The following is a 22,653-nucleotide window of genomic DNA, read 5'->3' as shown; positions in this document are numbered from 1 at the left end:
TTTTGCTGTTTTTGGTTATTATCCTGAACATTATTATAGATAAGAGATAAACTGTAACAGCAATAATGTTCAGCAAAGTAAGATTTACAAATAAGTCAACATGACCGAAATGGTCAGTTGACCCCTTTAGGAGTTATTGCCCTTATAGTCAATTTTTAACCATTTTTCGTAAAATCTTAGTAATCTTTTACAAAAATCTTCTTCTCTCAAACTACTGGGCCAAATTAAACCAAACTTTGCCACAATCATCATTTGGGTATCTAGTTTAAAAAATGTGTGGTGTGACCTGGCCAACCAACCAAGATGGCCGCCACAGCTAAAATAGAACATAGGGGTAAAATGCAGTTTTTTGGTTATAACTCAAAAACCAAAACATTTAGAGCAAATCTGACATTGGGTAAAATTGTTTATCAGGTCAAGATCTATCTGCCCTGAAATTTTCCAGATGAATCGGACAACCTGTTGTTGGGTTGCTGCCCCTGAATTGATAATTTTAAGGAAATTTTGCTGTTTTGGGGTATTATCTTGAATATTATTATAGATAGAGATAAACTTTAAACAGCAATAATGTTCAGCAAAGTAAGATTAACAAATGAGTCTACATGACTGAAATGGTCAGTTGACCCCCTTAGGAGTTTATGCCCTTTATAGTCAACTTTTAACCATTTTTCGTATATCTTAGTAATCTTTTACAAAAATCTTCTCCTCTGAAACTACTGGGCCAAATTAAACCAAACTTGGCCACAATCATCATTTGAGTATCTAGTTTTAAAAATGTGTGGCATGACCTAGCCAACCAACCAAGATGGCCGCCACCGCTAAAAATAGAACATAGGAGTAAAATTCAGTTTTTGGCTTATAACTCAAAAACCAAAGCATTAAGAGCAAATCTGACATGGAGTAAAATTGTTTATCAGGTCAAGATCTATCTGCCCTGAAATTTTCAGATGAATCGGACAACCTGTTGTTGGGTTGCTGCCCCTGAATTGGTAATTTTAAGGAAATTTTGCTGTTTTTTGTTATTATCTTGAATATTATTATAGATAGAGATAAACTGTAAAAAGCAATAAATGTCAGCAAAGTAAGATCTACGAATAAGTCAACATGACCGAAATGGTTAGTTGACCCCTTTAGGAGTTATTGCCCTTTATAGTCAATTTTTAACCATTTTTCGTAAATCTTAGTAATCCTTTACAAAAATCTTCTCCTCTGAAACATTGTGGCCAAGTTAATTGTAGATAGAAATAATTGTAAGCAGCAAGAATTGTCAGTAAAGTAAGATGTACAAACACATCACCATCACACAATTTTGTCATGAATCCATCTGCGTCCTGTGTTTAATATTCACTTAGACCAAGGTGAGCGACACAGGCTCTTTAGAGCTTCAAGATAGAGATAAACTGTAAACAGCAATAATGTACAGCAAAGTAAGAACTAAAAATTAGTCAGTATGACTAAAATAGTTAATTGACCCCCTAAGGAGTTATTGCCCTTCACAGTCAATTTTTAACAATTTTCGTAAAATTTGAAGATTTTCAATAACATTTTCCACAGAAAGTACTGTTATAGATAGAGATAATTGTAAGCAGCAAGAATGTTTAGTAAAGTAAGATCTACAAACACATCACCAAAACACAATTTTGTCATGAATCCATCTGCGTCCATTGTTTAATATTCACATAGACCAAGGTGAGTGACACAGGCTCTTTAGAGCCTCTAGTTAATAACATGCGAGAGCTCTCTGAATTCCAATCGATACATGTATTTCTGTCATACAAGAACTGAAGTGGAGTTTTCTTATATGTTACCGTTATGAAACTGATATTTGATATAGTGCTTCCATTAAGAAATGATGGTCGTTAATTAACATTTACATATACGTCCTTGCTACAAATCACAAGTCTAGGGTTTGGTTAGGTAATTTGCGCATGCGTATAGTTTTCTCAACTTGAAGGGATATCAGCTTGAATGGTTGCTCTGGATTCCCCACTCCATTGATTAATTTGAAACTCACAAGATCCTTTCTATGTCTGTCTGCTATTGAGGGTTATTGTTGCATAATTTGAAATCATATGCATCATATAAATTAAAATAGATGTAGTCCACATCTAGAACACCCCTTATGCCAAAATGGAGTCTTCCATATTATTGCTTTGAGTTGTCTCCCTTCCGTAAGTAACTTTCGTCAAACGATGATACGTCGAGAAAAATTAAATCATTCTGTCGATAGACGTCTTATTATATTAAAACTGATCGCAATTTAAACAGAGGAATGTGTACGGAAAGAAGTCATGCCCACTGACCAAAAGGAAATTAAATATTTAAAGAGTTAGGAATGGGGTTCCACCTAGAATTCACGTAGGAAAATAGGTGATAATTAAATTAAGGTAGGAAGTGAAATACCTTCTCTCATTCTCAGTGACTGCTGTGGAAAGTAAACTAACTTGGAATTGATAGTACAAAAATAAAACACAATAAGTACATTGTTCATACACTTGTATCGAGGATTGGCTATTTTTAAAGTTGAATAAAAAATTAAGATTACGTAAACTACATTTTACGAGCATTTGACACGTGCAGTTGAATTATTTTTGAAAATAATACTAATACATGAATCAATGAAAACAATGGCAATCATATCGCTAAGAACAATCTGCTCTTTGATTTTAAAAACTTAGGATTTTCTTATCCCAGGAATAGATTACCTAAGCCGTATTTGGAACAACTTTTTGAAATTTTGTGTCCTCAATGCTCTACAATTTGTACTTGTTTGGCTTTATAACTATCTTGATCTGAGCGTCTCTGATGAGCCTAATGTAGACGAAACGCGCGTGTGGCCTATTAAATTATAATACTGGTACCTTTGATAACTATTGATGATATGAAACTTTAGCATTTAGTGATTCTGCACCAGATGCACGTTTCAACAATAAATGTATCTTCAGTGATGTTACAGTTGGTGAAATCTAAAATCTGGACAGGGAATGCATGATGACGATTCATGCTTTGTTTTAAAATAAGTTCAATTTTTTATCAACAAAAAATTGAACTTAAACAATAGCCATATGTTCATGCAAATACACTCTTGACCTGTTTTAGATTTATTGTCAACTTATTAAATGTGACTTATTTTGTTTAATTGTGTTTCTTTACTAGGTACATGAGGTAGGTAAAGTGAATTACCAAACAAAAATATCAATAGCAAGTTTTTCTTTCAAAAGACCCTTTTCATTTTATTCCCCTTGGAATGTAAGATTTAACAACTGCTAACAGTTCCAGTCTGTTATCTTTGAAAGTCTAAGATCTAGGTTAATTTAGTTTTCTTCCAGTTAACATTACATTTAGTCTGCAGTTGAAAGTTTTTAAACAGTATTAGATTCAATAACTATCCTGGATTTTTACCAAACTTGGACAGAAGGTTCTTACAATTTAAAGATAATATCAACAGGAATATTTTATTGATTTATTTCCTCATTTTTGTTGAGCCTGCGATTAACAGAAAGAGTAGTTGAGACACTGGGTTCCGCAGAACCCTTACGAATTTTTCTTTCAACTTTTTATTTTCAACAGGAGAGTGTTGAGACAAGACGTGAAGAGCTTTATAGTGGAATTGAGGAGTTGTTTAAAGACCATGAAGGACAACATCATCTGGTCCTTAGGCCTTTAATATTTGTCAATGCAAAAGATCAAGCTGACCCTGAAATAGAAGTTCTGAAGAAAACAATTACAGAACTTACATTCAACCACCCATGTTGGGGTGAAAGGATGCCAAATGCATGTGTTCCACTGGAGCTCGAGATCGCTGAACTGGTGGCAGAAGGGAAACAAATTATGTCATTGGCTGAAATTAAAGAATTAAATGCCATCAGTGAGGTGTCTGTCCTGTCTCCTGAGCAGCTAACAGATTTTCTACATTTTCAGCATTCTCTAGGGAAGATTGTGTATTTTGATACCCCACAACTTAGAGATAATGTTATCATCAGTCCCCTTCTTATGGTGGAAGTTATGAGATCTTTCATTACAGGTGTGTATATATTTTCAGTGAGTAGTGATGATATGGCTGGTAAAACACTAACATACCAAAATATTGATAACCAGCAATTTTCCAGAGCACTGAGGACTGTTGAACGGTGCCCTATACTAATCTTTTTGTTGGTTTGCCAGAACTTTTATGTATTAGTTAGTCAAAATTGATCAGTTTTACCTCACCTAGCTAAAAGGGCCATGTGAGCTTTTCTCATCACTTATCGTCTGTCGTCCGTCGGTCGTCGTCCGTTGTTAATTTTTACAAAAATCTTCTCCTCTGAAACAACTGTGCAAAATTTAACCAACGTGGCCACAATCATCATTGGGGTATATAGTTTTAAAAATGTGTCCGATGACCCGTCCAACCTACCAAGATGAACGCAATGGCTGAAATAGAACATGGGGGTAAAATTTGGATGTTGGCTAATATATCTGAAATCAAAGCATTTAGAGCAAATCTGACATGGGGTAACATTGTTTATCAGGTCAAGATCTATCTGCCCTGGAATTTTCCTACATATCAGATAACTTGTTGTTGGGTGGCTGCCCCTGAATTTTTGGTAATGTTTTAAGGAAATTTGCATTTTTTGGTTATCTTGAATATTATTATTATATATAGAAATAAACTGTATACAGCAATAGTGTTCAGCCAAGTAAGATCTACAAATAAGTCAAAATGACCATAATGGTGAATTGACACCTTAAAAAGTTATTGTCTTTTAATAAAATTTTATCCTAATTTTTTGTAATCTTACAAAAATCTTCTCCTAAAACTACTGAGACAAATTTAACCAAACTAAGATCTACAAATAACATGAATAAGTCAACATGATAAAAAATGTGGTCAATTGACTCAATAAGAAGTTACTGCCCTTTAAAGTCATTTTTGTCGCGCCTGATGGAAAAGCGAGAAATAACGAACTACATTGTCGTCGGCGCCATCGTCGTTTTAATAAATTTCAAAAACTTTCTTAAACTATCCTGGATTTTTACCAAACTTGGACAGAAGCTTATTTATGATTATAAGTTAGTATCCAGAAGTAAATTTTGTAAAAAAAAAATCCTATTATTCCGTATTTTACTTATAAATGGACTTAGTTTTTTTTCAGGTAACATAACTTTCACTCTGTGGTTAGTGTTTTAAAATTTTAAAACGTTCTTAAACTGTACTGGATTTGTACCAAATTTGGACAGAAATGTGTGCATGTTGTTTATGATAAGAAGCTAATACCTATAAGGAAATTTTGTAAAAATTTATTTCCTGTTTTTCCGTATATTATTTATAAATAGACTTAGTGTTAACAGAACATACAGAACATACAGTCTACAGTTGAAGTTTTTTAAAACATTAATTATATTCATAAACCATCCTGGATTTTTACCAAACTTGAACAGAAGCTTTCTTGCAATCAAAAGATAGTATCTAGATGAATTATTTTTTAATAATTCTTTCCCAATTTTTGTTGAGCCTGCGACTCAAAACAAAAGTCAAAGAGACACTGGTTTCCGCAAAACCCTTACTAATTTTTGAACAATTTTTCGTAAATTTTTGTGATCTTTTACAAAAGTCTCTACTGAAACTACTGAGACAAATTTAACCAAACTTAGTCACAATTATCATTAAAATATTAAGTTTAAGAAATGTGTCGGATGACCCTGCCTGCCAACCAATTCGCAACATGGCAGAGTGAGACATGGCTAAATATGGAACATAAGGGCAACATGCAGTTTTTGGCATATATCTCTGAAGCTAAAACAAAATTATAATGGTTGCATTATTTCATGCATTAATTGTAAACAAAAATATCAGGTGAGAGACACATGCTATACTTGGAGCCTTTAGTTTATATTCACAGCATTAATATTTATGAAAATTTGAAGATGATGGCTGATTTAACTTACGTTTTGTAATGTTTGTAAAAACACAATTGCAAATTTAAAAAAAAAAAGTTTTTTTAGTTTAAACTGAAACTGTTATTTAATAAGTATAAAGGTTTAGGTATAACTATAAAACTACATAGTTTCTAAATATAGAATATCTCAACAATGTATAGAAACTTTGAAAATGCAAGTATTCCTATCCGGGTTTCAATTAAGGACCAACACAATTATGTTTGAGACAAAGTGTAGTTGTTATATTCATACTCAACTCATACACCTGTGAAAATGAAGTATTTGTAGCCAAAATCTAAATTGCAAATCTTCTCAATTTATTGTTGAAATCTCATCCTGAAATCTGAACCTAAAAAACGGAGCATGAATTTCTTGTAAAATTAATATAATATTAGAATGTTAGAAGGACACTGCCTGTGATCAATCCAGTTATTAACTATTGAACTATTATATACCATGGCTGGCAAATAAAATAAGACTTAATCAAGTCAAAGGAATGTATTATTTAGATGAAGTCAAAATCTGTTCAAAATACTTTTGAATAAGAATACTAGTATATCAAAGACAGCAATTAACTGACAAGGTTAATGCCATACATCATCTTTTGAGTTGAAATTTTAAGAGAACAACCATATATTGTTTTAAAAACATATAGTTTTCATTGTGACGTTTTATAGACCTTTGTTTAGATGATGATTTTGAAAACAAGGGATGAAACTCTTTAAAACTTATCATTGATGGCTCTGTTTTCTTTAAACATAATCTCCCCAGCAAAATAAAATTGCAAGAAAAAAATCCGTGTTTAAATTAAGATGGACGATCAACAGCTTTACAAATGTTGTTAGGAAATACACTAATTTAAACATACCTAATGGACTTTCTTCTCGTTTTCACTTTTGTATTGTGTTGTCGTTCAGTTTGTTTATGATTGGTGATTTCCCTTAAATACGTAAATTACAGTAGCATTATTTTCTATAAACCATTAAATGATTTAAGTCTTTTAAATTGTAAAATGAAAAAAAAAATTCGCAACTTTGGTCGGTTTCATAACCACTATCTGGCTTCAAATAAACAATCACTTACATTAAAACAATGATAATCAAACCAAAAACAAAATCATTTAGAAACAAAATGTGGTAAAGGACTTTATAACTAAAATACATTCTTTTTCATCATAAGAAGAAGCAAGATTGAACTATACATTCAGATCACATTTCACCATTGCCATTTATGTTGCTTGTACAAAAATTATACAGATTCTCTCTAATATTGTGAACATTATTAAAGAAATATGCATGCTTTTTTGCGGTAATATTTTTCTATATTGGAAAGTATTCAATTTTTATCATCAGATGCTTTGCATACAGAATAAGAAAATTACTTTGTTTTGAAATAGGACATTTAATTGAATTATCAAGATTAGTTTGTTTTCCTATTCTGATCTAGGTGGGCGATTTAGTAAATTAATACCTTATAATGTTAATATATTTTTGACTTAAATCTAAAATCTTAATTTAAAATCTTAAGATATTCTTTTTTTATTTTCATTTTCATAGATGTTGAATTCTGGCCAAAAGAAGAGAAAATAAGGAAAACCTTCAAAAAGATGTCTATAAATGGAATGATACAAAAATTAGACCTCTACCAGATTTGGGAGCAAGAAGAATTCCGTCAGATTTTACCATTTAAAGAGTACATATTTGATATGCTGATACACCTAGATATCGTATCTGAGCAGCGTAGATATGATTCAAAAACAGGAAGTCGTCTACCAGTGGAACACTTCTTTGTACCCTGTATGCTAACACAAAGACACGATACAGATTACTTGACACACGAATGTACACCAGAGAGGACTCTCAGTTTAGCTTTTGTTTTCAAAGGAACCATCATACCTCCAGCCTTACCAAACCGTCTAATATGCGCATGTCTCAGTATGTGGACATTAAAACAATACCGTGGTAGGAAACTTATGTTTTCTGGGTTTGTTGGGTTATCAGTTGATAAAGAGCATGACATTGTTATCTGTGTAGAAGGAAACAAGATCTTATTGTACCTAGTCCACAAGCGCTCCAAGGGGTTGATAATACCTGAAATAGCCACTAGTGTCAGAGAATGCTTGTTTATTACTTTGGAGAGAATTTCAGAATTTTATCATTCCACTATTCATTGTAAAACTAGCAACAAGCTACCATTTCATACAGAGTATTCCTGTTCAAAATTAAGCTGTTTCACTCCAGATGAAAAGATAGGTGTTGAAACAAAAGAATGTTTTTGCAAACATGGTGAAAACATAAAACACTATTGGAGTATCTGGAACCAGAAAGAGGTGAGTGGATCTGTAAGATAAGTAGCTACAGATACATCAACATGGCCAGCGTTATAAGCTGATTTTTAAAAAAAGTGGTTGCCCTTACATACTGATAAAATTGAGAATGGAAATGGGGAATGTGTCAAAGAGACAACAACCTGACCATACAGCAGACAACAGCCGAAGGCCACCAATGGAGCGAGAAAATATGCACCCGGAGGAGTCCTTCAGCTGGCCCCTAAACAAATATGTAACTAGTTCAGTGATAATAGACGTCATACTAAACTCCGAATTATACACAAGAAACTAAAATTAAAAATCATACAAGACTAACAAAGGCCAGTGACCTGGGACAGGGGCAAACTGTGGAGGGGTTAAATTTACCTTATTTATTTGGCTCCATCACTTCAACTATAAAATCTAGAGAAAAAATTGAATTAGCATAACAGTAGTTAATTGATTTAAATTAGTAAGATGTTGATCTTACAGATTTTCAATGAATTCCAACTGAATAAAATGTTCACTTGCATATTTTCTTAGGTTTGGAAAAACGGCTGTTATGCCAGTTTTCAAATTGGTCCTTATATTGGTCCAAAATCAAGCTGTGTTTGATATGAGAAGAAATTGAATAATTGGGGTTCTTTGATATGCTGAATATAGCCGCTGTTAATTTAGACTTTGGATATTTGACCATATTAGATATATACCAATTTCAAATTTTTCAGTTCTTAAACCCCATTCATTTTGTGTCAGAAACCTATGATGTGTCAAATAATTACTCACAATGCAAATTCAGAGCTGTATCAAGCTAATGAAGAGTTATACATAATTGTCTGTGTTTAGGGTTCAACCTCTGCGGTCGTATAAAGATGCGCCCTAGTAAACATTATAATAGTTTTAATTACAGTACCCTACATGACAAATGTAAAAAAGTGCAAACACAAGATATAACATCGTGATTAATGTACATAACAATAAACCAAAACCACATATGATATACAGCACAAACAACAAACTATAAATTAATTAAAGGCTCGTGACTTGGGACAGAGTTTTCTGGGATTAAACATGTTTGCTGTTACCAAACTCTCCCAGTAACCTTGGATAGTTATGTAACAGTACAACATAATAACAAACTATCAAAATCAGTAGAAAAGGACTAAACTTGTCAAAGCAGTACAAAGGAGAAAAACAACTAACAAAAACGCAGAGTGTAAAAAGAATATTTCTGGTTATATTAACACCTCTAAGTCTTTTCTAAATCGGAAAACTAGATGATGTGGTGATTTTGTTATTCACTAAACACTGTGAATGTGAAAATGAATTGTTATTACAAATGCATTTAGTTTTTTTCCTTTTGTGTTATAGGAACAAGTGCAGTGTGATTCTGATTGTCCAGGTAAACATTTAATTTGCTAATTTTGATCAACCACCGAAGACTACATAATTCATTTTATAGTCATATTAACTTTGGGAGGTCTGATTTCTGCAGAAGTAATATATAAAGTAAAATCACATTAATTTTACTTTCTCGTGTACCTCCTTACTATTCATGCTATTTATGTTATTCTTTCTCACAAAAGTACACGTTTGTTTACACTTCATATTAAACAATTATTAACACAGTTTGTCATCCCTTTACATTGCTTCACTTGTCCAACAACATTTAAACGACCACTGATGATGATTCCTCAGATTAAGCAATTATTATACATCTGCCTCTTATGAACTTCAACACAATGTTATGGACCATAGAATATACGTCACTTTCGATTTGCATGATTTTGACACCTACCTTTCAAGTGCTATGCCAACAGGTAATTGCCTCTGAAAAACCCTTTAATATAGGATAGGCTATATAAAGGAGGCCAGTTTTCCATGGCTAGTACATTGAATAGATTGATTGTTTGTTGATGTTTAACAATACCTTCACCACTCTTGGCTATATAAAGGAGGCCAGTTTTTCCATGGCTGGTACATTGAATAGATTGACTGTTTGTTGATGTTTAACTATACCTTCACCACTCTTGGCTATATAATGGAGGCCACTTTTCCATTGATAATACACTGAATAGATTGATTGTTTGTTGATGTTTAACAATACCTTCACCACTCTTGGCTATATAATGACGGCCAGTTTTCCATTGGTAATACATTGAATAGATTGATTGTTTGTTGATGTTTAACAATACCTTCACCACACTTGGCTATATAAAGGAGGCCTGTTTTTCCATGGCTGGTTCATTGAATAGATTGATTGTTTGTTGATGTTTAACAATACCTTCACCACACTTGGCTATATAAAGGAGGCCACTTTTTCCATGGCTAGTACATTGAATAGATTTATTGTTTGTTTGTTGATGTTAACAATACCTTCATCACACTTGAATAAAATACATTGAATAGATTGATTGTTTGTTGATGTTTAACAATATCTTCACCACTCCTGGTTGGAAAATGGAGGCCAGTTTTTCTATGGCATGGCATTGGACACAACCTTTAATGTATCAGGGCAATGCAATTTAAAGTAAGCAAAAGTCGTACATAAAAATAGAGAATATATAACTAATCCTTGATTACTGAAAACTGAGCATGCACATTAGTTATCAACCTTAACAGCCAAGCACTAAGAAACACATGCAAAGTTATGTTTTATATAATCTTATATCTAGTTCAAAAGTTTTTATAATAATTTTAGGTTTAAGTGTAGATGCTTTATGTCAGGCTCCAAGTAATCCAGAGTTGCTTCGTTTTTCTGTTAATTGCACTAAACGCATGATACATGATTTAGCGCTGCATCTTGGAATGGAAGAGATAGAATGGTGTGATATGGAAGACAACTACCCAGAGAATGCACAGATAGTCAAGTTTTTAACACTTGTAAATTTGAAAGAAAACTATTCGGCCAAGTTTGCAGACTTAGAGAAAGGTTTAAGAAAGTTAGAAATAACAACACACAAACTGTGTATGGTAAGCTATTAATACTATTGTTGCCTTGTACTTTTTATCAATTCATCTCTATGAGATTTTTCCCGTTTTTTATCCACGATTCATTCATATTTGCCTTTGGCAATTATGACTTCACATTTTGAGAAGGTTCATCTCATTTCACTTTTATTAATTATTGAAAAAGTAGATTTGTAATATGAATATCATATATACAGCTTCCACAAAACCCCTAAAACCCAAACTGCTCCTAAATATATCATACACCCTTCAACAGTAGACAGATGTAGTAGACAGAGATGTGTATACAATATGACAGTAGTAATTGTAATTAGCAAAGCAAAAAAAGTGACAATGAAAAGACGAAGGAAAAGGAACGATAGTTAACAAATAGATATAAACGCACAGTCTACATAACAATTCCCCTTAAACTAAGCGACATGAATCCCACAAAAACATGTGCGATCTCAGGTTCTCGTGAAAGAAGGGGCGAAAGATACCAAAGGGACAGTCAACCTGATAGATAAAAAATAAACTGACAACGCCATGGCTAAAAAACAAAAAAATACAAACAGACAAATAGTAGAACACAAGCCACAACATTGAAAACTAAAGACTAATCAACACGAACTCCACCAAAACTGGGAAAGATCTCAGGTCTTCTGAAAGGGTAAACAGATCCTGCTCCACATGTGGCACCCGTCGTAATGCTTATGTTATTATATAGTCTAATTTGGTAGGTCATATTCGTGAAAAGGGAAGGGAATTATAGTTATGACATAGGGAACATATCCGATATCATCTGTGAAACGGTTATTCCATAACGGTCAACCAACTCGTGAAGGCGTCCTAAAAATTTTACGAAAGAATGATTTCAATTTCATCATTTGGAATTCTTGGTTTGATAACTTCCTTGTAAGCAGCAACCCTCTTTTAAAAAAAACATGATAGGAAATACAAGTGAAAGATTAGCAGATGCAGGTTTATATGTATTCCCTTCATTTTGATGTTGCTAAGTACCAAATTGAAGACATTTGAAGAACAATGGCATACAATAACCAAACCAGAAAGCAGTTGATTATTAGCGATAATAGATATAGGGGGTTAACAAAACAATGAAAGATAATTCATTTTACAATAATTTTGCCGCTTTGGTTATGGACCATTTTATGTTAATTCATTTATTTCCGTGGGTATCAACTCTTATAGATAGAGATACAAAGACGGTTCGTGGGATACGATAATTAGTGGATAGCTGTTTCAAAAATATCAAAAAAGATGTATCAAGTACCTATTTTCTTGGATTTCTGTTTAAATGATGATATACAAAAGAGAGAAATCACTGTAAAGATTTTGAAATGTCAGATCCTGGCTTGGTAATTGCCAGTGAGAACAAAGTCAAATAGTTAGGTAAACAAAAACGCTTCTACAGCAATTTATTGAAATGTTGTTTGAAAAGCAATTTGTGTCCTAATTATCCTACCTTCTCCTACCTTACCCTACCTTATTCTACCATATCCTACCATATCCTACCTTATCCTACCTTATCCTACCGTATCCTACCTTCTCCTACCTTATCCTACCTTATTAAAATTTTGTCAATAAATCAAAGTAATGAAAGGTATGATATTTAACAGGTAATGACTGGTTCTTATTTCTATTGGTATTTAATCAGCAAGCAAATTATGACACAGTAATAGACAGTTTGCGTTTAATATATACAATGAATGCATTTAAACAATTAAAAAAAAAATCTCACTGATATATTAAGAATTTGATCATTTTTTTATCAAAATATTACTATATTTTTATTTCAAAAACACGTTTTAACAACCATTTTGATTGCATGTCAACCAGATAAAATATCCAAGTCATTACAAAATTTTCGGTATTATTAAATTTGTGGTTTGCTGGGACTCAAGAAACCCACGAAAATTTGTATTATATTAGTACCATGAATAAAAATGAATCCACAGTATGGTATCGTTTGAATCTTGCCAATCTTGTTCAAAGATGATTTTATTTGTCCTAAACAAATGGAGAAGGGGAAAGGGATAGGAATTCTTTATTTGAATATTTTGTGATATGTTGTTAATCTAATTGGAATCTTTATTTTAGTACAAATTTCAATTTATACAACAATTGTCCTTAAAGTATTATGAAAAGTAGGTTCTACTCGATCAAGTTCTGAAGATAACTAAAAAGTGAAATCATAAAAATCTGAGAAAATTTCAAAACGGAAAGTCCCTAATCAAATGGCAAAATCAAATAATATAACACATCAAACGAAACTAACCCAACAACTGTCATATTCCTGACCTGGTACAATGACGCATGCAGGCATTAATCTTTTGTATCAATTTATTTGCAGGTTAAGAGGAGAAAACGAGTAAAATCTAGTAAGTGTCTTATTTTTCATATAGTATTTCTAAATTATTCTGCCAAAGAATGCAAACTAACATAAAACATATATTAATTAATTAATTAATATAAACCCCTAACAGTTGAAAAGAGATATATAATTTTGTTTGCATGTTCCTTGTTTTAGGTGTTATCTTAATGCCCAGATCGATATTTAACAAACTGCACTTAAGACATTGTGAGTAAATGCACCATAAGTAATCACACCAATATTGTCTCCACGAAAGCATAAACAAACTTAGAGGTGTGTAAACAGATTCATGTTCAACCTTTGTATCTACCAATTGTATTTGACAAGCATTTAGAATAATGTTTGAGTAGAATGAAAAATTATCTACAAACATGATAATGTTATTTGGATACCAAACACTTGTGATACACCCATTGGCAAGTAAAACTATTATACTTTAAAACTGCATGTGTATCACTGTATATGACTTGATATATTCCCTGACATTTTGAGTATCATATAATGACTGTTAGAGATACTGTTTGATGTTTTTAATGTTGATAGTTATGCCTTATACTTGATGCCCCCTGCACAACGCGTTGCAGGTGGCATATACATTTCAGGCGTCCGTCCTTTCATCTGTCTGCATATATGTTTGTGCGTATTTCTGTTTTGTCGTATGAAAAATTCCTGTCTGATTTTTATGAAACATATATCATAGGTTTGTATCAGCAATTTCCTGTTAAAAGATCAGTGTCGATCCAATGCCCATTTGAAACATTAATTAGGTCTTTCCACTCACTTTTCGTGGAAAGACCTTTTGTTTTTCTTCTGATTACTTTTTTTTCTTCTTCTTCTGCCGTCTGCGATGTTTTTTTGTCGTACAACATATCGAAAGGATTTTTAGCTCACCTGGGGCCAAAATAAAAATATGGTTTGTTTCCCCTCGCCCGACCGACTCAGAGAAATCCCGCCGACTCAAAAGTTTTTATTCCGTTTTTTTGCAACATTTTTTTTTTATTTCCGGAAATTTTTCGGGGTTGTTTCCGGTGCCGATGATCATTTTATGGTGACCAAAAATCAGCGGTATTGTTTTTTTAATTTCAAACAATTATTTTGTACACATTCCGATCACGTGATCGACTGGTTTATTTATCCGAGAGATCGTTAATTCACCCAACGATGTCAAATATCGTAGGGACCAGTTCAATAAATGATCAAAATGGGGCCATTTGCAAAACTATTACTGCCAAATTAACATTTCCTTCCTCCAATTTTTCGCTTTTAAAAGATACCGAAACTTAAGAAAGGAATGGACAGAGACATTAAATGCATGTCTCAGGTGCTGAAAAGTTCATTTCTAAACAATATAAGGGAAGTGTTACCCCCTTCTCTGACAACGTGGTCTCGACCATTGATTGAACCATCAATGACTATATCATTACTTTTTCGCGTTTACTACCGAACTGTCAAACCTGCATTGTTTGAAGGAGGCAACCCTGTTTTCAAAGGATTCATTATAAGCCCGTATATTACGATTACTTGTCCATCCGTGGCTCTTTTTCAAATGGATAAGGGTATAAGACAAAACGAAAATTTTGTGTAGATATATATGGAATATCGATATTTGTCAACCAATCATCAATATATATTGTTTAAATATTGCTTTAAATTTAATGTAAACAGAGGATGGCTTGGATAAGGAATAGTATTTAATGCTAAAAAGGCCACAAATGTAAACAGGAAGTTATGTCAGCCAGTAAGGGAGATAATTTGGGAGGGAAAGACCTAAAAGATTGAAAAAAACAAAAAGAAAATGTACAACACTACCTTTTTGAATGTGACCTGTATTCAGATGCCAGAGACAAATTATTTCATCAAATATACTTCATAACAGGACAAATTCCAACAGATCTAGATAATTTATTAACAATCAATTTGCCAAATGCAGAAAATATCAATCATTCAACTATTAGCAGAGTACATAGAAGAAACAAACCGTTTTAGTGGATAATTTGATACAAATTTCTTTAAATTTTTTATATTTTTAATTTTTCATGCCATTTCAATAACCTAATAAACCATTTTTTTTCAATTTATTTCACTTCATACAATAATTCTATAATATTTTTAAAGCGCCACCTACAATATATAAGTACAAAGGAGAAACTACATTTGTGATAATTATTTTACAAGAGAGGATAATTTACAAGAGAGATTACTCTGTCATCACGACAAAGATTGAAGATTGAAGAACTTATCTGGTGGCACGTATTCAATTGTTTATAGAATTATCAAACACAACCTGTAAAAATCAATAACAAACCAACCGCGCGACGCGACAAAGTTACTGAGAATTGTGGAAAATCACGCGCTTACCACAGCGCTATCCAAAAATCCTGGGGAGAACACTGGAATCTGTTTCTCAAATGTAGACAATATGCATCTTTTCCAATGATCTCCAAAAAGATGTTTTCTTTCTATGTAAAGACATTGGGCATGGTTGTCGTTGTTTTAGATGTCACAATAAGAAATTCAGAGGAAAGCAAGAAAATTTGATTTTAATTAATATTGGTGATTTCCTCAATGTCAGAAGCAAAATGAAATCTGAGTCCTGAGCTGTCAGAGGGTAAATTGTTTGATGGAACATTCTTCAGGTTGAACAACTACAGTACATGCATATATATATTTAAAACAGTTTGCTACTTAGTAGTCAGAATCACTGTCAAAGAGGGAAAAAATCACAGTCATGAACAATTCGAGATACAAATCCAAATGAAATCAAATAAAATTAATGTCAAGTTGACACCTGACACAGAGAGCTACAAACATTTAGACAATTTAACACGTACATTTAAGTTGCTACAGATGGCTATATATGCCAGACATACACATAAACGATTTGTTTAGCTCTGTTGGATATTAAAAAAAATATCAAGATATAAAAAAAAAAAAAAAAAAAAACCCTACCTACCTACCCACCTACAAAAATGTGGGTAGGGGTTTGGGGAAACATACATTCTTTTAATTGTGGCCTGGCCAAAAGGGCCAAGTGAGCTTTTCTCATCACTTGGCGTCCGGCGTCGTTAACTTTTACAAAAATCTTCTTCTCTGAAACTACTGGGCCAAATTTAACTAAACTTAGTCACAATCATCATTGGGGTATCTAGTTTAAAAAATGTGTTTGTTGACCCACAATGATGGCCGCCATGGCTAAAAATAAAAACATAGGGGTCAAATGCAGTTTTTGGCTTATAACTCTGAAACCGAAGCATTTAGAGCAAATCTGACATATCTGACATGGGATAAAATTGTTTATCAGGTCAAGATTTATTTGCCCTGAAATTTTCAGATGAATTGGACAACCCATTGTTGGGTTGTTGCCCCTGAATTGGTAATTTGAAGGAAATTTTGCTATTTTTGGTTATTATCTTGAATATTATTATAGATAGAGATAAACTGTAAACAGCAATAATGTTCAGCAAAGTAAGATTTACAAATAAGTCAACATGACTGAAATGTTCAGTTGACCCCTTTAGGAGTTATTGCCCTTTATAGTCAATTTTTAACAATTTTCATAAAATTTGTAAATTTTTACTTACATTTTCAACTGAAACTAAACTGGGCCAAGTTCATTATAGATACAGATAATTGTGAGCAGGAAGAATGTTCAGTAAAGTAAGATGTACAAACACATCACCATCACCAAAACACAATTTTGTCATGAATCCATCTACGTCCTTTGTTTAATATTCGCATAGACTAAGGTAAGCGACACAGGCTCGTTAGAGCCTCTAGTTTGGACAATAATGTTGTACAGTAATGGGGGTTTCAAAACTCACCCTGTGTGACCGAACACTTATTCTTATAGGAGTTATCTTCCCGCGTCCCCTTTTTCTTGTTATCGCTATATCTCTAAAACCGTAAAAGATTTTAGCAATCTGTTTTCACCAAATTGTTCGTCTACTCTTGAGAATGATTTGGTTTGTTTTGACTTGAGTGATCGGAAGACATCTTATTGGAGTTATTTCCCTTTGAAAATTTAAGATAGGCGATTTGTTTGATAAATGCATACGTTATAAGTCGTAGAGGCCTACACTCTTTTGATATGAAGACCTTGGTTCATTTGAAGGAACTTGAGGTCAAGGTCAAAGGTCAAGGTCATGTTGTAAATTTTTGAATTTTTTTGTTATAGTTATTCAAAAGAAACTGTTACAGTTAATGATATGATTTGTTTGCCAAATTACTGTTTACAAAAAAGCGCAACTTCAACGTATTTCAGTTGAAGTGTTTTGGTTAACCCTAATAGAAGTTTTCTCCCCTTATGTATTTGAAATCAGCATTTCTCCACAACCATACAAATGATTGACCTGGGGTCTTTTGATTTGAGATCACTGACCTATGACCTTGAAATTGAAGTCAAGGTCAAAGGTCAATTTGACATTCTAGATTTTGACCTTTGCTAAAAATTGTTTTGTATTCATAATAAAACAATCAAGTCTTCTGCATTTACCTATTAATCTTATTTTTTTATATCAATTTGAAGAACCAAATTAAATCAACAAGGATTGACATTTTCTAACATCATTTTTTAAATTTCATTCTTATTATCGAGGTGGAAAGACCTTCAATTGTTCTCTGAAGAATAGGTTTTTAATTATATAAAAAATTGCATCATTAGCGTTCTCATTTGTACGCTTTTTGACAGATGACACTGATATTACAGCAGTGTGCTCTTTATGCAGAAAAGAGGGACGAAAGATACCAAAGGGACAGTCAAACTCATAAATCGAAAATAAACCGACAACGCCATGGCTAAAAATGAAAAAGACAAACAGAAAAACAATATTACACATGACACAACATAGACAACTAAAGAATAAACAGCACGAACCCCACCAAAAACTAGGGGTGATCTCAGGTGCTCTGAAAAGCTAAGTAGATCCTGCTCCACATGTGGCACCCGTCGTGTTGCTTATGTCATAACAAATCCGGTAAATTGTCTAATTCGGTAGGTCACATTCATTGAATTATGACTTTTTTGTCCATGGATTTATGAGTTTTGAACAGCGGTATACTACTGTTGCCTGTCTTTATTCATGAAAGGGAAGGTGATTGTAGTTACGACGTAAGGAACATATCCTATATCATTTGTGAAACGGTTATTCCATAACGGTCAACCAAATCGTGATGGCGTCCGTAAAATTAACGAAGGGATGATTTCAACTTCACCAGTTGGAACTCTTGGTTTAATAGCTTCCTTATGAGCAGCAACCCTCTTTCAAGAAAATCATGATAGGAAATGCAAGCACGGGAATATCCTATCAATTTGGAGATATATACACCGTATGCAGGTGCTGCTGGAATGTTGCTACTTAAAAATGGAAAGTTCACAATTGGAAAGCTGAAATCATCTCTTTTGTTTTGTTTTCAACCGACCCTCATTGTCAATTTCTAAGTCACGATATGAGGCCGACTTAACTGTATCTGCAGTATTATTTATCGCTAGTTCGATGGGATAGAAACCGCCCTAACAGATTTATTAGGTAAAAAGATAACAAATTACAGTCTGCAAATTTTATGGACACCATCACGAATTGGTTAATCTTTTACCACGTCTTAGATTGTGATTTGCAATGTACGTTGTCTAGTCTGCCTTGTACCAAAAAGGATTCTAAGTATGACTGTTATGCTGAGTGTTAATTTGCATTGCTATACGACGTGTCTCTGTATTTATATCCAGCATCCATGTTACTATTTAGTTTTGATGTTTCTTTCTTGAAGTCCGATTAGATATTTTTTTGTATCTTATGTTTGCTGTTGGAGATGATGTGGTTCAGTATTATTTATTTATCCCGCTTTTGGGGATTTTGTTGTTACTTTCTTGTAATTCTAGGTCTGATAGGTTATTTTGTGCAGATATTTTGTCTTTTTTTTTTCTTGGTTTGAATTTAGTATTTGTGTTTCATTTTACATATGTCTTATTGTCGGTATAGTCGAGTAACTCGTGGTTTGTCTTCGGTGTTGTGGGTTCAGGTTGTTTGTTTCCATGTAAATAAACTCATCATGGAAACCCGAATTGGAATTTTATATGTACGCACGTTTCGTCTACAAAAGTCTGATCAGTGACTGTGACTCTCATAAAAAAAATGTTAAAAAGGACAAATAAAGTACGAAGTTGAAGAGCATTCAGGACCAAAAATTCCTAAAAGGTTTGCCAAATACTGCTAAGGTAATCTATTCGTGAGGTAGAAAAGCCCTAGCATTTCAAAAATTTAAAGTTTTGTTAACAGTAAATTTACAATTATGAACATATCAATCAATGATAACTCAAGTCAACACAAAAGTGCTGACTACTGGGCTTGTGATACCCTCGGGGAATTAAAACTCCACCAGCAGTGGCATCAACTCAGTGGTTGTAAATAAACTCATCATAGATACCAGGATTGAAATTTTATAAATTTCCTGTTTGGTCTTACATGCTCAGCTACTTCATTTTAATGATTTTCAGTTTAGAACCACTATATGCTTAGGATGTTTTTGTTTGTTTATACACAGTTTTGAATTGGAAGAACAAGCAATTTGCAATTTGCAACATGGTTAGAAAATACAAATAATAACGTCATCACCAACACAATGATAATTTTAATATTCTTGTCAAAAAAATGTAATACTTATGAAAGTGTCTATAAAATAAAAAAAAAAATCTACAATGTTTTTTAAAAAAAAAAAAATTCTTTCGGAAATAAAATCGTCACAAAAATTATTTCAGTATTTGTGGTGTTAATCCTTACATGTGACGCGCAGTTTATTTTTTGTTGTGTTGTCCTGGTGCGCTGTAGTAAATTAATGGAGGTGTCTGTCGATACTCTGCGGTTTATATGTTGTAATTTACATATTTGTTTGTATGTGTTTCTCTGTGTTGAGTGTTCTTGCGTTTGTTTGTACAGTATTCCTGTCTAGCATTGTTAGCATTGCTATATGAGCAACAGGTTAAGCTAGCCATATATCGAGGTTCAATCAACCATTTTATCATATCATACTGTCCATTTCTATGTATGTTTGCTTGTGTAGTTCAATGTTTCTGTTGTTCCGTGGTTTTCCTCTTATAGTTGATGAGTTTCCTTATGGTTTAGTTTGATACCCGGATATGTTTTTTTTTGTTGAATCGAATTATGACTTTTGAACAGCGGTGTACTTCTTTTGCTTTTATTAAGCACTTTTATGTTAACAATTCTTGTCATATTCTTATGAAGCTCATGTCATATGTTTATATCAGCAATTTCTTGGGCCAGTTTGAAAATCAGTGCCGATCAAATATTTTTAGAAGAGTAATGCCCCTTTGAAAGAAATGAATGCCAACATTTCATGAAATTCATATCATAGGATTATATCATCAAGGTCTCTGTCAAATTTTAGAATTAGTACTGATAAATTATTTGTAAATGAGTAAAGCCCCTACAAAAGAAATTTTATTTCAATATACTCCTTAATATTGTGATGACAAACTGCCAATAATACATTTCTTGATATTGTGCATGTTGCTTGTATTACTCTCATGAACAGGAGTATACCATGATATTTCCCTAATATTTAGATATGACATTTTACTTCATATTTTCAACAATCAAAAAATCATATTAATTAATTTCCAATAAAAAGAATAATGACATTTCATGTCTTGATACTAACTTCATCAGCTGAAATGTCAGCTCACCCTAGCGAACACTAAATGCATTTAACTTTAGTGGAAGCTAAGATTTTAAACTTCTCCAACTGCATATGCTTGTCTGTCCTCATAAAATACTTTGAGATGCACCATGTGTATCTATTTGTTATGATGAACCATAATATACTTTGAGATGTACCATGTGTATATATTTGTTATTATGAACCATAATATACTTTGAGATGTACCATGTGTATCTATTTGTTATGATGAACCATAATATACTTTGAGATGTACCATGTGTATCTATTTGTTATGATGAACCATAATATACTTTGAGATGTACCATGTGTATCTATTTGTTATGATGAACCATAATATACTTTGAGATGTACCATGTGTATCTATTTGTTATAATTGTTCTTAACACCGTAAAAGCATTCGAAATACTAAGATTTTCTTTCAGATTTACTTATATTTCGTCAAATTTCTATTGACGTCTATTATTTCAAAATTATTTGTTTGTGATCTTTGATGACTTTGTTATGTCCTCTCTTTAGAAATAATAAATCATTTAAGTAAACTATATACTTTCAATTAAACATCATGATACAGAAGTGTTATTATAGGTACTTGTATTATTTTCTTTGTGTGAAAACAATTTAACAAATCAATCAATAAGTTTTACACCTTTAATATTCAAGTCAGTCTGAATTTTTATTTGGAAATATTTTGGATATTTTTTTTCTCTTGTAGGTATCCCTGGTGATATCTTAGATTGCATTCCTACAGATGAAATATTAGATAAAGTAGCACCATTGATTGGAAATATGGTCTTTCAGCTAGGAACAGAACTTGGATTGTTAATCACAGATATAGAGAACATAAAAGTGAAATACAATCGTGATTCGCCAGCCCAGAATAAAGAAGTATTATTTACTTGGAGGAAAGACAGAAGAGTGAAACCTATAATACGGGTGCTTGAAGAAGCTTTAGTAAATATTGGGAGAGGAGCAAACGGTTTAGAGAACGTTGTGAAGGATGTGGATCCAAAAACAATGAAAGATGTGGAAACTGTTACAGGTATTTAATAGTGGTATATAGTTGTGTCAAACTAATCATTCGGGAATTAACATCTATTAAGAGGATATTTAATAAATGATAGACTTAGAAATTAGATGCTTCCTACATTATCAAACTTGTACCAAACTTGGACAGAAGCTAGTTTATGATCAAAGCTAGTATCTAGAAGGAAATTTTGTAAAAAATAAATCCTTATTTTACTTTTAAATGGACTTAGATTTTCTGCCAGGAAACAACACATTCACTCTTTGGTTAAAGTTTTTGAAATTTTAAAATATTTCTCAAACTATCCTGGATTTTTACCAAACTTGGACAGAAGCTTGTTTATGATCATAAGATATCATCAAGATGTAA

General features: G+C 32.6%; 1 protein-coding gene across 1 annotated transcript in view; it reads left to right on the top strand.

Annotated features, from left to right (window-relative positions):
- LOC143084313 (uncharacterized) overlaps positions 1-22,653 on the top strand; it is a 47,816-nt gene that overhangs the window by 14,797 nt on the left and 10,366 nt on the right. Inside the window, exons 6-11 of the mRNA XM_076260725.1 lie at positions 3,571-4,024; positions 7,476-8,248; positions 9,599-9,629; positions 10,929-11,200; positions 13,548-13,575; positions 21,973-22,299. Coding sequence (XP_076116840.1) covers positions 3,571-4,024; positions 7,476-8,248; positions 9,599-9,629; positions 10,929-11,200; positions 13,548-13,575; positions 21,973-22,299 — 1,885 coding nt within the window. The remainder of the gene's footprint in view (positions 1-3,570; positions 4,025-7,475; positions 8,249-9,598; positions 9,630-10,928; positions 11,201-13,547; positions 13,576-21,972; positions 22,300-22,653) is intronic.

This window comes from Mytilus galloprovincialis, chromosome 7 (genome assembly GCF_965363235.1).
Source record: "Mytilus galloprovincialis chromosome 7, xbMytGall1.hap1.1, whole genome shotgun sequence".
Taxonomy (NCBI): Eukaryota; Metazoa; Mollusca; class Bivalvia; order Mytilida; family Mytilidae; genus Mytilus; species Mytilus galloprovincialis.
This window is presented reverse-complemented; position numbering and strand designations above follow the sequence as displayed.